At 51.1% G+C, this 20393-nt stretch overlaps 1 protein-coding gene across 1 annotated transcript; it reads left to right on the forward strand.

Annotated features, from left to right (window-relative positions):
• The first annotated feature begins 19370 nt into the window (after window positions 1-19370).
• LOC135369718 (proline-rich protein 36-like) lies at window positions 19371-20393 on the forward strand. The gene has a single exon (XM_064603231.1). The coding sequence runs from the start codon at window positions 19371-19373 to the stop codon at window positions 20391-20393; it is 1023 nt and encodes a 340-aa protein (XP_064459301.1).

Genomic DNA, 20393 nt, shown 5'->3' on the forward strand with positions numbered 1-20393 from the left:
AAATGCGAAAGTCGACAGTTTTAAGAAAAAAACTAAACTTCGCCGAAGAAAAAGTGTCATTTGCGGACGCACTAAAGGAACGAAATTTCCGCGCAAATGTAGCATAATTTCCCAACTATAAGTAAAAAAATTTCTCTAGGGTGTTTTTTGTTATATGACCGGGACGAATTTTTAAGTTCACCCTGGTGCGTCTCTCGCGACGCGACGCACGGGATGGGCTTCCTTGCGGTGCCCTCCTCCTTTCCGCACAAAAGTCAGCGCAGAAACACTGGCCTTGACAAATTTCAAACCGTTACTCAACTTTGACCCACGATTAAGTATTTATGACACTGACGGTGGTCCGGCCAGGGAATATAGGGAGCATGGTTTCCCCAACACCCATTTGCGGCCCTAACAAAAAGGGCTTTGACGGCTAACCCGTTCCAAAGCTCACTAACTTTTCCTCGCTTCTTTTTTTCTTTTTTTCGATAAACACATCCCCCCAAAGCTGCCGTATCGCTTTCTCTGTTAACCCTCTCATACGAAAATGGACATGTTGCCGATTTCCGTTTCCCAAGCAGCAAAATGCACTGAAAGACGAGTGCAATAGGGGTGGACGGGTAGTTGAAAGGCCTTGAACAGGTTCATGAAACTATCACTGTAAATTCAAAACACCCTTTTAGATGTGATAGGGGAGTAATTAGGGTGTATCTCTACCCTTACTCCCTTCCCAAGCAGCACAATGTACTGAAAGTCGGGTGCAATAAGGGGTGGACGGTATGTATCTGATCAGTGTTCTTTAGTTTCACGAGTTTGTTCAAGGCCTTCTACCTACCCGTCCACCCCTATTGCACTCGACTTTCAGTACATTGTGCTGCTTGGGTTTTTACACCCTCACGGGAAGAACTGCTGTGTCTGGAGGGTGTGGAATGGGTGTGAAGAGGGTGTGATAGTTATTGGAGATATTTTCGGTAGCACTTTTACAGTCATGGGTGTGAAAAGGGTGTAAACAAGCCAAACGTGGTCAGCTCTGCAAGCATATCATGCAGGATATCTTGTGTTCAAAGAATGTACAGGTGCGCCTCTGCTCACAGCCAGAGCTTAAGCAACGATGAAGTCTTTTGCCAGATGATGACTAGTTAAATAGAAATTCTAAGTGACAAAGCTAACAGTGCTGTGAGCATACGGAGCTCGAGAATAGGAGCAGACAGGGAATGATTTCTGGGCAACAGGGTATGCATGCTTGCATCATTCGCTACAAATTGTACTAACAATACTGCTAACGAACTATACTGCTACATAATATAAAGAAGCGCAACATTGTTGTGCCAACTGCCACCGGGAAAAACTCAACTGGCATGTGTCAGGAAACATGACCGATTGTTGGTCTGTAACCTTTTTTTTTTGTGTCCTTCTTCACTTGCGACATTCCTAGTCAGTATATCTAGATATGTTCATTGAATAAAGCTGTAATTTTTGCATTTTCGTGTCCTTGCAGGGTAACACTCGAGACAATAAACCCTTTTACTGAGGGTGTAATGTCTCCTAGGGGTTTACATTTACACCTAAAGGGTGTTAGTTATCGAACCCTCCAAAACACCCAAAAGGGTGTGATACACTGGACTAAAAACACCTTTCTGATGAGTGTATTTTCTTCTTGTGGGTGTTCATTTACACCCTCAAGGGTGTTAGTTATGGTATCGCGTGATTACACCCTAAAGGGTGTTTAGAATTCAAGAGTGTAGGTCATGTTCCTCAAGCTCGGAACAAGTGCTTGATATCCCTTCCATGGGTACACAGATGCTCAGGCGAGAAGCGAATATCCGGAGACACCTCGCATAGCGCGGTTCTTGCGTGAACGAGCGATGACCACCTGAAGCACAATCACGCTGAAATGTGTAATCTTTCTCTCTCTTTTTTCTCGTCAATTATTATCAGACTTGGAATCAAGAAGATAAATAAATAAGAATTCCCAATCAGCACAACGTACTGGAAGTCGAGTGTGTTGGGAGCTATAAAGGACGATAACCTGTTCGGTTAGTGGCGAGAGCCCAACTGATGCTTTAATGATCGTGCTCGTGAGATGGTGCCTCGCACCAGTAGCGATGTGGATGAAGGTGCTGCACTGCTACATGGCCCTCCCCTTAGCGAAGCGGTCGACAGTCATGGGCAGGCGGTGGCAAGGGGGAGGGCCCAGCGGACGTGGCGAGGTGAGCGGGTAGTTGCTGAGGTGGCGGGCCTGGGAGACGGTGAGCAGGGAAGCTCGACGGGGGAAACACCTCCTGAGGTGGGGGCAGAAACCGACGCGAAAGAGGAAGGGGAATCTCCGGGCTCATCCAAGAATGCCGGCTTCAAACGGTCGATGGACACTGTGTCCTGACGGTTTCCGAGCTGAAGCGTGAAGTGCTTCTGAGAGCGCTTGATGACACGGAATGGTCCTTCATAGGGATGTTGCAGAGGCTTGCGGGTGCCATCATGCCGGACAAATATGTACATGGGTGGCGGACTCAAGAAGTGGATGCTGGAGGGAGGATCGTGTGCAAGGTCGCGAATGTTGAGGGCGAAGTTGGGCCATGGTGTTGCGCAAGCGGTCGACGTAGGAGGTCAGGTCAGCGAGGGGAGGATTGGCTGGAGTCGGGAAAAAGTCACTGGGAATACGGAGCGTGGCGCCGTAAACCATTTCCGCCGGCGTGCAGCCCAAATCTTCTTTAACGGTCGCACGAAGCGACAGGAGCACGAGAGGCAGCACTTCGGTCCAGCACGAACTGCCATTGGCCTTGAGGGCGGTCTTGAGACGACGATGAAATCGCTCTACCATGCCGTTCGCCGCAGGATGGTAAGCGATGGTTCGAGCGCGGTGAGAGCCGAGTATGGTGGTAAGGCGGGGGAAGAGGCCGGACTCGAACTGCCTGCCGCGGTCGGTCGGTATGGTAGCCGGGACGCCAAATCGGGCGACCCACGTCTGGACGAAGGCTGCAGCTACAGATGAGGCTGTGATGTCAGCAAGCGGGGCGACTTCAGGCAGGCGGGTGAATCTGTCTATGATGGTGAGCAGATAGCGAAAGCCTTGCGAGGGTGGAAGTGTCCCGACGATATCTATGTGAATATGAGCGAAGCGAGAGTCCGGTGCCGGGAACTTTGCAAGCGGAGATGACGTGTGCCGGGATATTTTAGAGGGCTGTTACGGCAGACAGGATTGGACCCAGCGCTTCACGTCGCGTTGCATGTTGGGCCAGACGTAGCGAGCCGATACCAGCTTATGTGTAGCCCGGACTCGATGGGATGGGCCGCGCCGTGTAGTTGGTCGAAAATAGCACGGCGGATCGTTTGCCGGAGAAAAGGGCGGGGAGTGCCGGTAGACACGTCACACCAGACGGTTGACGAAGCTCCAGGCAGCGCGACGTTCCTGAGGTCAAGACGTGTTGGCGAGGAGCGGTAAGAGACCAACTCGGGATCGTGAAGCTGCAGATCGGCGATGACGTCGAGCGACAAGGTAGAGGTGGTAGCGGCGGCGATGTCTACGCGAATGAGAGCGTCGGCAACGGAGTTTTGTAGGCCGGAGAGATGGCGTATATCGGTCGAGAACTCCGACACAAAGGCAAGGTGGCGTTGCTCTCGTGTGGTGTAGTTGGCACCCGACGAACGGAAGGCAGATGAGGGGTTTATGATCCGTGAAGATGGTAAAAACACGGCCTTCGACAAAGTGCCGGAAGTGTTTGACGCTGAGGTATATGGCGAGCAATTCGCGTCCAAACGTACTGTAGCGTGTTTCCGGAGGGCGCAATTTGCGTGAAAAGAAACCGATGGGAGTCCAATCATCCGAGTCGTCAGACATCTTCTGCTGGAGCACGGCGCCCACGGCAGTAGCCGAAGCGTCTACCATCATGCAAGTTGGGGCATCTGGGCGAGGATGGGCAAGGAGGGTGGCGTTTGCCAAAGCCTCCTTGATTCTGTCGAATGCAGCGATGGAGTCGGCAGTCCAGGCCAGTGGTTGGGACGCCGGAGACTTGGCGGTGAGGAACTGCTCCAATGGGCGAAGGATCTGAGCGCAATGCGGGATGAAGCGGCGATAAAAATTCGCTAATCCCAGGAATTTGCGGAGCTGGCTTAGAGATGTTGGCCGGGGAAACTCGGCGATTGCCTTGACTTTCGATGGGAGTGGTGTGAGGTCATCCGCAGAAATCCTATGACCCAGAAAGTCCAAGGAGGAGACGCCAAATTCGCTCTTGCTGGCGTTAATAATAATTCCGTACTCGGAGAGGCAAGAGAAAAGCTTGTGCAGATGGATGATGTGCTCCTCTTCGGATTGACTGGCCACGAGGATGTCATCGATGTATGCAAAAACATATGGCAAACCTCTGGTGACGGAATCTATGAAGCGCTGGAATGATTGGGCGGCATTCCGTAGCCCGAAGGGCATCCGTGGGAATTCAAACAAGCCAAACGGTGTTGTAATGGCTGTTCTTGGGATGTCGGCTTCCGCAATGGGTATCTGGTGGTAAGCGCGCACCAAATCAAGCTTCGAGAAAATCGTCGCGCCATGAAGTCATGAACATGAGGGATGGGATACTGATCGGGGATGGTAACCCGATTAAGCGCTCTATAGTCCCCACATGGCCGCCAGGCACCGGTTTTCTTTGGGACCATATGGAGAGCAGAGGCCCAGCTGCTTGATGATGGACGAATAATGTCCATTTCCAACACGTGGTCAAATTCGTCCTTCGCAATTTTCAGCTTCTCCGGCGGTAGTCTACGGGGGCGGCAGAAGACGGGAGGACCTTTTGTCTCGATGTGGTGGACCACACTGTACGGGACAGGCTTCGACCGATCTGGTGGGCGCGTGAGTTGAGGGAACTGCTTGAGGACGGCAAGGTAGGGATTATCGTCAGCTTGAAAGACTGACACGCCCAGAGACTGATGGGACGATCGTATGCCGGAGACAGTGAGGCTGGTGGCAGAGTCAATGAGTCGGTGGTTGCGCATATCGACGAGCAACTGATGGTTATTAAGAAAGTCTGCGCCGAGAATGGGGTGAGAGACAGCCGCAACCAGAAAGAGCCAACGGAACACACGGCGGAGACCCAGGTTCAATGTGAGGGAGCGTTGACCGTACACGGAGATCTTAGATCCGTTAACAGCGGTGAGGTGGAAGAGAGGTGGCTGTCGTCGTTCGTTTCCACTCGCTGGCAATACGCTCACCTCCGCGCCGGTGTCCACAAGGAAGCGGCTGACTGATGTTTTGTCCCGTATATAAAATAGGCGACTGGACTGGGAGGATGGACCATTGGTCGCCATCAATGGCCCGCGGGCGGGTTTCCCTGCTGCCAAGAACATGGTAGTAGGCAATGATGGGCCTCGGTGCCAAACTTGCGATGGTACCAGCAAATCGTCGCCGCCGGGCTTCCGTCGCGGTCTCTGCTATTCGAGCGGCTGGGAGAATAGCGCCGTGGACTCTGACTGAAACGGCGGCGACGGCAGGGTTGACGAGTTTGCTGCGGTGGAGCATTTGATGATGCAATTAGAGAGGCAAGCGCGCGGAACTCGAGGTAAAGGTCTTCTAATTGCGGAGAGCCAGAAGGGCTTGCCGCTGCAGACGGTGTTGGAAGAACGGGGGGTTGTAGTGCAGCGGTGGCAGCGATGGACGGGGTGGCGACCTCAACAACCGCATCTGCGAGCGTAGCCAGCTGGTCGAGTGACATGTTCGCTGCTGTTGCCAGAACCATTTGAACGTTCTGTGTCAGACGTTACACAAATAATTCACGGAGAAGAACGTCGTCCATGGTAGCGGAATTGTCGCCAAGCAGCTGCCGCATTCGGCGAAGTAGCTGTGTAGGGCGGCGGTCTCCAGCTCTTCAGCGGATAGCAGTTGTTGAAGGCGGGACCGGCTGGTGGAGGTGGTGCGTTGCAGGAGTGCTTGCTTTGAGGGCTTGCTTGAGCTGGTCGTAAGGTGTGGTTGGCGAGGACGTCGTACACCTCATCGGCCGCAGTTGGGGTGAGGGCGGAGGTGACGTGGTAAAATTTCGTCAGTTGTGATGTTACGCCAGCGAGATGAAATTGCGCCTCCGCTTGGATAAACCACACGGCCGGGTTGCGGTAAAAAAATTGTGGTAACTTGACAGCCAGTTCGACGTCCGGGTCACCAATGTTGGGAGCTTAAAAGAACGACAACCTCTTCGCTTAGTGGCGAGAGCCCAACTGATGCTTTAATGATCGTGCTCGTGAGATGGTGCCTCGCACTAGTAGCGATGTGGATGAAGGTGCTGCACTGCTACAAGTGCAATAGGGGTGGGCGGGACACAGTAAAACATTTTACACCTTTATTTGCTCAGAAAAGGTGTATTCTTATAAAAACACCCTTTTCTATTCCGCAAAGGGTGCAAAAAGAGCATTACTAAAGGTGTAATATCCACGTACACCACGTTTTATCCAATGTCGATCATAAAGGGTGTAAAGCGGGGTGTTGAAACAGGTGTTACCATCGAATACACCTTTTTTACACCCCATTTGAATTTTGAATATAGTGTTAAAAATTTTATGGTGTTTTATCGTGTTTTATTTCGTGAGAGAAAAATTATGCTGGTTTCACAGCTCCGCTCAGCAAGTAATCACATTATAGGCGATAACCTGAGTTAAAATCACAGTATTGGACAGGGAGAGATGTTAGAAATTTAGCTTATATCTTTGACTCGTTGGAAGCGTGGGTGTTACTTGCAAAAACGCATTTCGGTCACCGTTACAAACGTTTCCCGACCCACCGCATGTAACCAACGTGCCCTTCAGTATATGATCTATCCGACACGGCAATAGGCAACTGAGGGTGCCCGAGGTCTCTTCATGCCTTTGCACTCACGCTGGTCCCACAGTGTTACCGAGCAAACGAGGCGTGCCTGCGATGTATTGCACTCCGGTTTAGGTTCTACGATGGAACCACGGCTGGAAGTCTGCCATGTTCAGGATGGTGCTTGCCATAGAAGCAAGAACGTCGAACTGTATGTCTCGGCCAGTGGTCTTGGTATGCTGCCGCGGAAGCTTCTATTATACTATTTGCGAGGGAATATTTGCTAGCAAATAATTCCATCATAAAAGGTGTTTTCAACAGAATACTCCCATTTTAAGGGTGTTTTTGTTTTTAAACACTCATTATAGCAGTGTTTTATTAGGAATACACTTAACTAAAGGGTGTATTACAAAACACCCATCATTGGAGTGTAAAGGCAACGCCAAAAAGGGGGAGGAATATGTTTATTACGAAAAAAGAGGCAGGTAAAAAGGAAAGGTCAGCCAGGCAGAAGCCGACTTGCTATTCCTTGTAAAAAAAGAAGAAAAAGAAAAGTAAAGAAACAGAAACAACAAAGGAGAAAGACGCAAGCGGCACATGGGCAGCAGGGGGCATGATCGCTCAGAGGCAGTCCAGGAGCCCAGAGTCACCCAGGAAGCATATCAGCGCCCTGGTAACAGCCCATTGCTTCTGCCCTACGGGGCCCAGTAGGGTGGCCAGAGAGTGGTCTCAGTGCCCCAGGGCAGATAGGCGGTGCGTGAGTGCGGTCCGAGGAGCGGCATATCTTGGGCAGGTCAAGAGTAAATGATGGGTGTCGCCGTCGGTGGAGCAGGAGGGGCACGCCGAAGAGGGACGCTGCTTGATCTTGAACAGGAACGATGGAGTACGGGCAACATTCAGGCGAAGACGATGTAGAGCTGACTCTTCCTTTCGAGACGACGGATGGTGATAACTGGATGACAGTGTTGCGCTCAGCTGCGCCATGAGCGCGCCTCGCTGCTGTGTCGGCAGGTGTGTTTCCGGGCAAGCCAATGTGTCTTGGCACCCAGAGGCCGGAGGTGACGAGGAGGTTGTGCACAATCAGGATCAGTGAGCGGATGTCAGAAACAACTTGCGAGCGAGGCGAAGACTCCAGCGCCGACTTGCTGTCTGTGAGGACTGTCCAGCTTCCAGGTGGACGAGAGGATACAAGCTTCAGTGCTTCGTGAATGGCTACAAGCTCCGCTTCGGTGGACGACGTTTCGTGGGGAAGCTTGAAGGCTTGTTCGATGTTTTCGGAAGGGAGGAACAGTGCTGCTGTGGGGACGCCCGCGGAGACCGAGCCGTCGGTATATATTTGCAGTCGCTGGCTGTGTAGAGCGTCCAGGTGCTCCAGCACGAGGTACCGCAGGACAGGCGGGGGATGGTCGTTTTTGCTCGTGATACCAGGGATATGTGTGTACACAGTGGGTGTGACCATCGACCACATTGGTGGGGTGTAAGACGAAGTAGACGCAGTTGATGGGACCGACACCTTCAGTCGCCGGACAGCGGCACCGAATGCCGACGCAGGGCATCCATGGTCGATTTCCCGCAAGTGGTGGGCGGGATGACGAGTAAGGTATCGTGAGTAGGCGCGAAGGGTTTCCAGGTCGCGCAGAATGTGTGCTGGAGACTCCTTGCCCTCTGCTAGGGCCAGGTATGTCTCTGTCGTTTTGGGAACACCCAGGCAGACGCGCAGGCTGCGGGCCTGGATGTTGAGGAGCTCGCGTTCATTGGCTTTGCTTACGGCGTGGAGGACTGGGAGGCTGTACCTCAGGGTTCCGGTCACCAGGGAGGTGTGGACGAGCTTAAGGTCGGTGCAGGTAGGGCTCCATGACGTTCCAGAGATCCGTCGCAGGACATTGACGGGGACAGACAGCTGGGAGGAGAGAGCTTTGATATGTTTGGAACAGGTGAGGTCCCAGTCGATGGTAATGCCCAGATACTTGTGGTGTGGCACGAACTCCACCGGCAAACCTGTAACCCGTAGCGGGAACTGGCGGAATGATCGGTGCGTAAACGCCATGGCGACCGTCTTGGAGGATGGAACAGACAGTCCCCGGTCGGAAAGATACTAGACAACATCATCAAGGGCTCCTTGCAGGCGACGCTGAATCGCGTCACGGCGCGTGCCGGAGGTCCACAGGCATATGTCGTCGGCGTAGATGGTGATATTGACGTTGCCTCAGAGGTGAGCTGGCAGGGAGGCCATGACAACGTTGAACAGAAGAGGGCTGAGCACACTACCTTGCGGGACGCCGCTGCGAACAGGGAAGGATTGGGTGTCCCCTTCCGTAGCGCGCACAAACAAAGACCTGTCCGATAGGAAGTCCTGAATCCATGACAGCATCCGGCCCCCCACGCCAGCCTTTTGGAGTGTCGCCACAACAGTACTGTGGAGTACGCTGTCGTAAGCCCTCAGAACGTCGAGGAAGACAACGCCGGTATGTAGGCCTTCAGATCGGGCTTGCTGCGCTGAGGAGGTGACGGCGATGACATTATCAACGGCAGATCTACCTTGTCTGAATCCGGCCATCACCTGCGGGAAGAAGCCCGTACTTTCAAGGTACCAGGCGAGGCGCGAATGGACCATTCTCTCGAAAGTCTTCCGATGCAGCTGGTAAGGGCAATTGGCCTAAATGAATCGATGTTGTATGGTGATTTGCCCGGCTTTAAGATGGGGATTACCATCGCACATTTCCATTTTGTCGGGACGGAACCGGCTACCCAGGACGCGTTGAAAATGCTCGGAAGAGAATGGCGCGCGCAAAGCGGTAGATTTCTGAACGCCTTGTAAGACACATGGTCCGCGCCTGGCGAGGTATGCACGGGTGCATTCTCCAGCGCAGATTCAAGTTCAGCAAGGGAGAATGGAATGTGTAGGAGAGGTTCGCTCGACGACTCCAGAACAACGGGGATGTCCTTAGATGAGGCTAGTGAGTTGGTGGGGGCTGCGGCGAGGCGGTCGCAGTACTCCTCCGCTATTTCCAGTTCCTCACGCCCGGAGGCAAGTGAAAGCGATCGAAATGGCTGGCGCTGAGTGACGGGCACATGGAGCCCTTTGAGCATCGACCACAGCCGAGACAGCGGCGTGCGCGGCGACAGTGAAGTCGCAAAGTTCCGCCAGTGGGTACGTGCCAGTTTGACCAGGTGCCTGTGGACAGCCTTCTGTACACGTCGCGCCTCAGAAGTGCACAACAGACCAGGAAGGACCATTCCTCAATTTTTCGGAGCTTCAGGAAGATGAGCAGTTCATTATATCATCAAGATCACGACGTGACGTGAACACTATCACCAGCATATATGCAAGTACTATCACGACCTGTATTTCCGCAAGTACCCTCATTCTGTGGCGTCAAGAAATTGTGCTGACCCCTTTTCTCCCCATCGGAAGAAACTAAAGGGAACAAATCCCACATCTGTCACCTTGGCCCGTAGACTGACGTCGGTGGGCATGGCTCCTGGTGATCGCTTGTGTCCAACGTGCAACAAGAAGTGCCTGCAGTTGAAAGATGAGAGGCCTACTGCGAATGTCCCAATCGAAAGTTCGACTTCGGCCCGCCCTGATGAAGGTGAGTCTTTCCATTTTAAACGCTTCACCTGAAGCACTGTGCGAGACACCAGTGAAAACGAAGAGGTCAATATTCGATATTGGATAATTGTGAACAGAAGACTGCTGCTGCTGTTGTTGTTGTTGGTTGTTTAAATAACAAGGGGAGGTTGAATTCACGCAAGCGAATTCTGCTACCCCTCCCCAAAACAAAAACAAAAAAAAATAACGAAAAAAGGTACGAGCAGACTGCTAATGAGCATGTGCATAGTGGCTTTCCGAATAGCGAACACGTGCATGGCGGATAGCAAAGTTGCGGGTAGCACACATGATAAGTATTTTTGGGGCGCGGTGGGTGGGAGTGAGAATTCGTTTTAGGAGTAGCAGAACAAGTCGGGAGACTTAGTTCAATTTCAACGCTTTTTTTTTTCATTACAAAAAAAAAAAAAAAAAAGAAGTCAATGGCGCAACGTGAAAAGTATGCAAAAAAAGAAAGTGTCTCGACTACAGAGCCGTGCACAGTTCATGATGGTACGGGGCCTTGGTCTGCCCATCGAGGAACCCCGAGCTGAGAGAACAGAACTTGCTGATGGGGGGTGGGGGGAGTACGAGCAACTATACTGCAAGAACGTGAGGGAAAGTACAGAAGTGAATCTTCCGCAGCTAAGAAAGCATCGATACTCACCTTAGCCCCTGCCTCTTGGTCAAAGAGAAAAGTTATGAACTTTTTCGGCGCACCAGAACGAATGGTCCGTAAAGCCCGCGAACTTAGGAGCAGCGACGGGGAGGAGGGCGCCGCAAGGAAGCCCATCCCGTGCGACGCGTCGCGAGAGGCGTACCAGGGTGAACTTAAAAATTCATCGCAGTCGTATAACAAAAAACACCCTGGAGAAATTTTTTGTACTTATAGCTCGGAAACTGTGCTACATTTGTGCGGAAATTTCGTTCCTTTAGCGCGTCCGCCAATGCCACTTTTTCTTCAGCGAAATTTGCAATATATTTTTCCTAAAACTACAGACTTTCGTTTTTTTTTTGTTTTTGCAGCCTAACAGTTTAATTTCCTGGCGTCAAACTTTTTTATTAAATGTACTGTTAGGCCCCTACAAGTACAACGTATAGCTTAGCAATTTCTGCTCATGTTTTCTTTTTCTTTTTTTTTCTTTTTTCAGAAAGATGTTGAATTCGTGCGATTTTGCGCCTCTTCCGCGGAAGCGTAGCTCGCTGTATTGTCCACTCGCGGCGGCTGCAAATCCGATGATAACTAGATCGAACTTTTCGGAAGCACGTCCCGTTTGAATATTTCGGGTATGTAAAGCCGTTCACCCTCTGCGCCTGCTCAAATGCATTACGGTTTTGGGTTCGGTGCGCAAGTTCGAAGCCCCCCAGCGGCGATTCCGTGCGGATCCCGAAAGAAATATTTCACACAGAACGTATGTACGTCAGTGAGAAGGACATATATTTTTTTCACAAAAATCGGCGATGGTCGAGCCACATCATTGGGGCGTTTGAGCTGGAATGACCCAGAAGGATTTTCAACAGCGTGTCCCTCTCAAATTGTATGAATCCGTGCCAAAACAACGGATCGAGCACCGATAGAACTCACCACTGACGGAATGCAACTTGACCCAAAGTGGGGTCGTTGTTGTGAGAGCGGCAGTGCCGCGACGATAGTTTACTGCGGATAGTTTACCACGGGATAGTTTACTGGCGGGTGTGATTAAGCGCTTTGTGTCCCATTTCCTTCCAACGCCGTAAGAGAAGTACAGTAGGGAAGCCTCCTACACTCTTACACTCACACACGCGACATCAGACTGTAGCGAACGCCAGCTCAGCCAGGCGAAGATCCCAATCACGGTGGTGCTGACTACTAAAAGCAACCAACATCAGTTTCAGGTTCCGATTAGCACGTTCGGTAATGTTAGCCTGAGGGTGATACGGGGAATTCTTGTGATGAATGCCCAAGACAGCGCAAGATTCTGAGAACACCTTACTTGTAAAGTAGGTTGCGTTGTCGGTGATCAGTTGTGCGGGAAACCCGAACCGGCAAAAGGTGTCGAGTAGTTTTTGCCACACTCTCTGGGAAGTCAGTGTCCTGAGAGGAAACAGCTCAACCCATTTCGTGAAATGATCAGTAACCACAAACAAATACTGGTTGCCTCTAGGACTACGGGAAAATGGTCCCATCACATCACAAGCAACTATCTGCCAGGGTCTATTGCTCTGCACAGGCTGTAAGCTCCCATGGGGTAAACCACCACGAGGTTTTGCTCTCTGGCATACGGGACAAGTGCGAACATACTTGGTTACGTCCTGCCTCATTCCTGGCGATGTCGCAACACGACACCACTTTTCGTAAGTTTTCCTGCCGCTGCCGTGACCTGCCAAGGAAGAGTCATAAAAGTAACATATAAAAGGCTTACGCAACTTCCGTGGCAGCACGACTCTGAACGAGGATAAGCCGTTATCATCATCCGCCTGGAGTATGTATCTGAACAGGCTGCCATCCTCGCCCAGCTGACAGGAGTCGTGCCGTCCGTCAGTCGTTCCGGTGCCCGGCGAGTCTTGCTCAGCTATCCACTGCGACACCCGCTGACAAAGGCCGTCCGCTCTCTGAGCGTCTAGGAACTGCTCTCTGCTCACGACCGTGCCCCAAGACGAAGATACGTCTCGTGCCACCTGTGCTGCTGCCAGAAGATGAGAAGGCGCCTCGGTGCCTTGCTCCTCCCTCTCCTGTAGAGGCGCCTGGGACAGCGCGCCTGCTACTACATTCGTTGAACCCCGCCTGTACTCTACGTTGAAGTAGTAGCCTTAGCGTCAGAGCCCACCTGGCAAGTCGTCCAGACGCGTTATGGAGCCGCTGCAGCCAAGAAAGTGCCTGGTGGTCAGTCTGGACTGTGAAGGTACTGCCATCCAGGTAGAGGTCGAAGTTCCTGAAAGCGAAAATGATCGCCAAGCACTCCTTTTCATTAACTGAGTAGTTCCGTTCTGCCGAATTCAGCGTGCGACTTGCAATAGCCACTGGACAAAGAGTAGCGTCATGCTCCTGCAAGAGAACTGCACCAACACCATAATCGCTTGCATCTATTTCCACAACAAATGGTTTGTTGAGGTCTGGCAGATAAAGCCTAGCCTTATCAGCGATTGCTTGTGATAGAGTGCGAAATGATCGTTCCAGCTCTCTTCTCCCCCATTCCAGCGCGTGTACTTGCGCAACAACTGGTTAAGCGTCTGCGCTAGCTCGGCACAATTAGGAATGAATTGTCTGTAAAAACCAACCATACCTAGGAAGCGCTGCAAGGCTTTGATGTTACCCGGAACCGGAAACTCCGCGATCGCCTTTAGCTTGTCGTCGTTGGGACCGATGGTCCCTCCGTCCACCACAAAGCCGAGAAGGCTGATCCTAGACGATTCCAGCTGCACCTTGCTGGGGTTGATCGTTATGCCCGCTTCATTCATCCTTGCAAGGACGATTGACAGGTGTTCCATGTCATCCTGGAAATTTCTATAAAACACTACGACATCATCCATGCATGCCATTGCGAAATTGTACTTCGCATCTCCCAATACTGTATCCATCAACTGCTGGAAACTAGCGGGTGAGTTAGACAGACCGAAAGGCATCCGTGCAAATTGAAACAAACCTCTATGTAACGGCACGACACGTAACGAGACGTAACGGCTGTTTTTGGGACATCCTCGGGCAACTTGGATTTGCAAAAATCCTCTACTACAATCAAGCGTTAAAATCACAGTTGCGTTGCCCAGGGAATACAAGATTGACTCAATGGACGGGAAGGGGTAATACTCCCTTACAGTTACTGCGTTAAGCCGACGGTAGTCGACGCATAACCTTGCCGTACCATCACGTTTCGGAGACAGAACAACAACAGGAAATGCCCAAGGGCTCTGGGACCTTTGAACTGCACCGGTTTGGAACATTTCGTCAAGAGCAGCGTCTAACAAGGCACGCCTATGCACATTCAGTGGTCTGGGATTACAACACCATGACCTAGCGTTACTGGTGTCTATGCTATGCTGTAACACAGACGACTTGCCCGCGGTTTTTCCGTAAAGATTCCGTCAAACTGCCGCAGTACCTGTTTAAGCTGACGGCGTTGCTCCTCGGGACCATGGAATGACCCCAAGACAGTCGGCAGCCCAAGCCTTTTGACCGAAAGCCGATTGACCGACATCGTTTGCTCGAAGTACTTTTGTTCGAAGGCAGTTCAGAGTGTTGTCCGCCCCTATTTTTCTGTAACTTTTGACGGTACTCTCTCTGAGCGTACGGAGCAGGCAACCCGTGTCCCCTGCTTTCTCTCTTCTTTTCTTTGCTTTTTCAGATGAAGAGGGAAGACCACGGGTTATTTGCATATCTTTGTCTTTCTCGAACAGCAGAGTTGAATAGAAGAGTGCGGAACAATCCGGCGGACCAGTATAGGACACGTCTTGAGGAAAATGGCCTCATGTTGAGCACAGCCGATAATCCGTGCTTCCCCGTGCTTTTTTTTTTATTCCCCCGTGTCTCTTTTTTCTTCCCTTCGTTTGTTTCGATTTCCCCTTTTCTCGTTTTTCCTTCCTTTTCCTTTTTGACTCCCCTTTTTGTTTTTTTCTTTCTCCTACCTTTTCTTTTTCGTTTTCCCCTTCCCCCTTTTTTTCGGAATAGCAAGCCGGCTCTTTGCCTGGCTAACCTTTCCTTTCTTTTTTCTTAATAAACATATTACCCCCCGCGTGCTTCCTCTGGGCACCTTTCTCATTGCTGGAGGTCTATTTAAAGGGAACGATCTGGGATGAGATAGCCATATGCGCGCGAAAGCCACTCGAAGTTTGTGGATGTCTAGAAGGTAATTTCGCAATGGTGCAACGAAAGATATTGAATTATCAGTCATATAAAAACTTCGTTCAACCTTGTTTAGAGTATGCATCTGCATTGTGGGTCCCTACATATGCACGCTATCAAAAAAGAATTAAAGAAAAGAAAGTACAAAGATCCGCTCCCCGGCTTATATTGTCTAGGTTTCGAAGGACCTCTTCGCTAACATGTAGAGAACTGATGTTCTGAGGCTGGAACAACATAGAAAGGACAAATACATACAAGGCTTCAAATTGCCTGAGAAATTAACGATGAAGCCTTACAAGCCTTTTCAGTGACTTTCATCCTTCATCGCTAACATGTATGTTGGAAAAGCAAATTTAGATTCACTTTAACATAGGCACAAAGTAAATGAACCAACACTCTTCCTTCTCCTATACAATGATAAGTTAAATACAACCATTAATGATACATTGCTAAAATTTGTCCGCGTTCGACGCGAATAAATCATCCAAAAATGACAGAATTATTTGATTTATTTATAAAAATATTTATTATTTGGCATCAATTATTATCTGACAAAGTGTTGGGGATTAGGGGTGAAAAACATATATGGCATGTTTAGTCACTATGTGCTAGAGCAGAAAAACCTATAAAGTTGTCGAACGGATTAGGGTGAATAACCCAGGCCCTTCGACCGCTTTTTGGACGTGAAAAAGTGGGGTAGCATGAGGAATGCGTTTACGGGGAAGTGGATTATAATATGGTCCATGAATGCCTAATATGGACACCGTGCGCTAGAGTTTTCTGTCGACGGCAGCGGCCCCTCGAAAGGAAACGCGGTGTAATGCCCTGATACCAGCCATCAGCGTCTAGCAGTGCTGTGCTTTAGTGTGCTAGTTTCGCCGTTGGAAAAGAGCGATGAATTTGAAGCTGCCTGCATAGAAAGTCAAAGGAGAAGAAAAATGGAAACTAATTGCATGTTGTAATGTGCCACGACGACCAAGTTAGTGTGAAAGAGAGACAACTTGCCGTCAAGTTTTCGTCCTTCTCGCTGTATCGTCCCGCCGGCCACGTATTTGAGAGAGCGCTTTCACGGCAATCCATCCAACTTCCTGCTCAATACGTTTGTTTATGCTTGCTTATAACGAAAAAAAAAGATCCGTTGTTTCTATCTCATTTCGTGCACTTAGTATATTTTTCAGTGACCAGTTGAGCGTCACGATGCGGACTTATAGGACAGCAGCTTGCGTGAAACAATTGCGAAATACAATGACATATGAATAGCTGAGCTTGGCTTAAAATGAGGTCTGCTATGTGTCAGACAGTATATATCCCCTTTACTCGGACCCTAATTTTGTGTCGGCAGAGACTGGCTGTTGGAAGCTGTCACGTGGTCTGATGAGCTAGGGATTTCCCAACGCGACGACGTAACTGGGGAAGAGCTGTGTTGTCACCGACCAATGAGCAGACAGTCACACAATCGTTTTTGGAAACACACACATTTATAAGCAATTAACAAAGAAACAATCAGCTATAGACAGTTACTTGAACCACTAGTTGAACACGAGAGAGAAGTTTGCCTGACAGTTACAGTTACGCATTGCAGAAGGGCAACATACAAAGAATAAGAACAAAGCAAACTTGCGGTCAAGGACTGTCCAATAGCCGGTGAGTGAGGTCCCTCGTAGAGACGAGATGCGCAGTGGAGAAGATGATCTTGAAGAAAAGTCTGATTGTACTTGAGGAGGATGGAGATGGAGCTTGAAGCAGAGAACACTATTGCACAGATTGATTGAAGAATACACCAGCCCAATACTGGTGGCACAACATCGAGGCGCCCGATACACCACGTGAAAGTGTGCGACTTCTTCGTGAGCTAGCCCGATACCAACTGCTTACGACTCATTATTCTGTCCCACTCCGGGACTGGAACCCCCCTCCATAAATCTGTCGTCAGTGTCAAACACTAGCGAGCGCACAACATTCCCGAGTATCACTGAGTGTCCAGTTACTGAGGCCCGAAGTGTGGACCAGACACCATATAGGGGAACAGCTCTTGGAATCACACGTGTGCGAATGGCTGCTAACAGAGCGCAGGCCATTCGCGCAGTTTCTTGCCCGTGTTGCTGTGCCGGACAGATGTTTTTTAAGCAACCGGGGAAACAGCACTGCAATATACTCGTGTGGGGTGCTGCCTTTGTTCGAGGACTGTGACACTCCGGGACTGGAACACCCCTCCATAAATCTGTCGTCAGTGTCAAACACTAGCGAGCGCACAACATTCCCGAGTATCACTGAGTGTCCAGTTACTGAGGCCCGAAGTGTGGACCAGACACCATATAGGGGAATAGTTCTTGGAATCACACGTGTGCGAATGGCTGCTAACAGAGCGCAGGCCATTCGCGCAGTTTCTTGCCCGTGTTGCTGTGCCGGACAGATGTTTTTTTAAGCAACCGGGGAAACAGCACTGCAATATACTCGTGTGGGGTGCTGCCTTTGTTCGAGGACTGTGACACTCCGGGACTGGAACACCCCTCCATAAATCTGTCGTCAGTGTCAAACACTAGCGAGCGCACAACATTCCCGAGTATCACTGAGTGTCCAGTTACTGAGGCCCGAAGTGTGGACCAGACACCATATAGGGGAACAGCTCTTGGAATCACACGTGTGCGAATGGCTGCTAACAGAGCGCAGGCCATTCGCGCAGTTTCTTGCCCGTGTTGCTGTGCCGGACAGATGTTTTTTTAAGCAACCGGGGAAACAGCACTGCAATATACTCGTGTGGGGTGCTGCCTTTGTTCGAGGACTGTGACACTCCGGGACTGGAACACCCCTCCATAAATCTGTCGTCAGTGTCAAACACTAGCGAGCGCACAACATTCCCGAGTATCACTGAGTGTCCAGTTACTGAGGCCCGAAGTGTGGACCAGACACCATATAGGGGAACAGCTCTTGGAATCACACGTGTGCGAATGGCTGCTAACAGAGCGCAGGCCATTCGCGCAGTTTCTTGCCCGTGTTGCTGTGCCGGACAGATGTTTTTTTAAGCAACCGGGGAAACAGCACTGCAATATACTCGTGTGGGGTGCTGCCTTTGTTCGAGGACTGTGACACTCCGGGACTGGAACACCCCTCCATAAATCTGTCGTCAGTGTCAAACACTAGCGAGCGCACAACATTCCCGAGTATCACTGAGTGTCCAGTTACTGAGGCCCGAAGTGTGGACCAGACACCATATAGGGGAACAGCTCTTGGAATCACACGTGTGCGAATGGCTGCTAACAGAGCGCAGGCCATTCGCGCAGTTTCTTGCCCGTGTTGCTGTGCCGGACAGATGTTTTTTTAAGCAACCGGGGAAACAGCACTGCAATATACTCGTGTGGGGTGCTGCCTTTGTTCGAGGACTGTGACACTCCGGGACTGGAACACCCCTCCATAAATCTGTCGTCAGTGTCAAACACTAGCGAGCGCACAACATTCCCGAGTATCACTGAGTGTCCAGTTACTGAGGCCCGAAGTGTGGACCAGACACCATATAGGGGAATAGTTCTTGGAATCACACGTGTGCGAATGGCTGCTAACAGAGCGCAGGCCATTCGCGCAGTTTCTTGCCCGTGTTGCTGTGCCGGACAGATGTTTTTTTAAGCAACCGGGGAAACAGCACTGCAATATACTCGTGTGGGGTGCTGCCTTTGTTCGAGGACTGTGACACTCCGGGACTGGAACACCCCTCCATAAATCTGTCGTCAGTGTCAAACACTAGCGAGCGCACAACATTCCCGAGTATCACTGAGTGTCCAGTTACTGAGGCCCGAAGTGTGGACCAGACACCATATAGGGGAATAGTTCTTGGAATCACACGTGTGCGAATGGCTGCTAACAGAGCGCAGGCCATTCGCGCAGTTTCTTGCCCGTGTTGCTGTGCCGAACAGATGTTTTTTTTAAGCAACCGGGGAAACAGAACTGCAATATACTCGTGTGGGGTGCTGCCTTTGTTCGAGGACTGTGACACCGACTTCTAGAGCTGGTCTGAGGTTCGTGTAAGTGATGCGTTTGTAGCAGCCGCATCGCCAGTCCCTGACATCCAGCACCTGCCCCGTGGCTCGAGTAAATAAACATCCTCGGGCCAGTTGGAATCTGGTAACCGAGACAAACGGACTACTGCTTCCTGTCTCCTCTAATTCCAACAATTGGTGACCCGAACGTGATGACGTTCCACGCTATTCACCATGTCTACAGGGGACGGCCACGTCACCACGACTCCCGGTACCCCCAGCATGGTACAAGAGCCCACTTCCGTGACCGCTGTTAGCGTTAAACTTCCACCGTTTTGGGACCGGAACCCAGCCACCTGGTTTATTCAGGCCGAGGCCCAATTTCATCTGTCCGGCATCACAGCCCAGACCACGAAATTCTATTACGTCATCGCAGCGCTCTCTCCATCCGCCGCCGACGAGGTCTATGATGTCATCGCTTCACCACCTGTGGATTGCCCGTACGACAAGCTGAAGTCCGCACTTCTCAAGCGAACGACCTGCTCCGACCGCGCACGTCTTCAGCAGCTTCTGTCTGCGGAGGAGCTCGGGGACAGACGCCCCACGCAGCTGTTACGGCGCATGAAACAATTGCTCGGTGACGGAGCTGCTTCCACAAGCGACAGCTTCCTGAGAGAACTCTTTCTGCAAAGACTTCCAAGAAATGTGCAGATGGTCCTAGCCACTACGACAAACCTTTCAACGGACGAACTCGCCACCCTCGCCGATGCTGTAATGGAGGTTGCTATTCCATCACCCTCCGTAATGCATGTGGAGACACCACACCCTCCTTTCCCAGAGCCCACACCTTCGGCCGTTTCGCAAGTGTCTACCCCCGCACCAACGCAAGACACCTCTCAGCACATGGCCGCCATTGACGCAGCAGGTGAACAACCTAACCCACCTTGTCGCGACACTGGCAGCGCGGAGCCGTTCGCCAAGCCCCCGGCGCTTCCGCCGACGATCGCTCACCCCTCGCGGCCGGCGCAGCCCAAACCCTCGGTCCAACGGCATGTGCTGGTACCACCAGTGGTTTGGCGCCGAGGCCCGGCACTGTTTCCAACCCTGCTCGTGGTCGGGAAACGCCCCACCCAGTCACTAATGGCGACAAGTGCATCGGGTCAACTCGAAAGTCGCCTTTTCTACGTTGTAGACCCGTGTGTCAGGCAGACGCTTTCTCATAGATACCGGTGCCGATGTCAGCGTTATGCCCGCTAG

The sequence above is a fragment of the Ornithodoros turicata genome, chromosome 10, assembly GCF_037126465.1.
Source record: "Ornithodoros turicata isolate Travis chromosome 10, ASM3712646v1, whole genome shotgun sequence".
Lineage (NCBI taxonomy): Eukaryota > Metazoa > Arthropoda > Arachnida > Ixodida > Argasidae > Ornithodoros > Ornithodoros turicata.

Excerpts from the sequence above, each read along its gene's own strand:
- LOC135369718 (XM_064603231.1), top strand. The coding sequence starts at position 19,371 with ATGTCTACAGGGGACGGCCACGTCACCACGACTCCCGGTACCCCCAGC.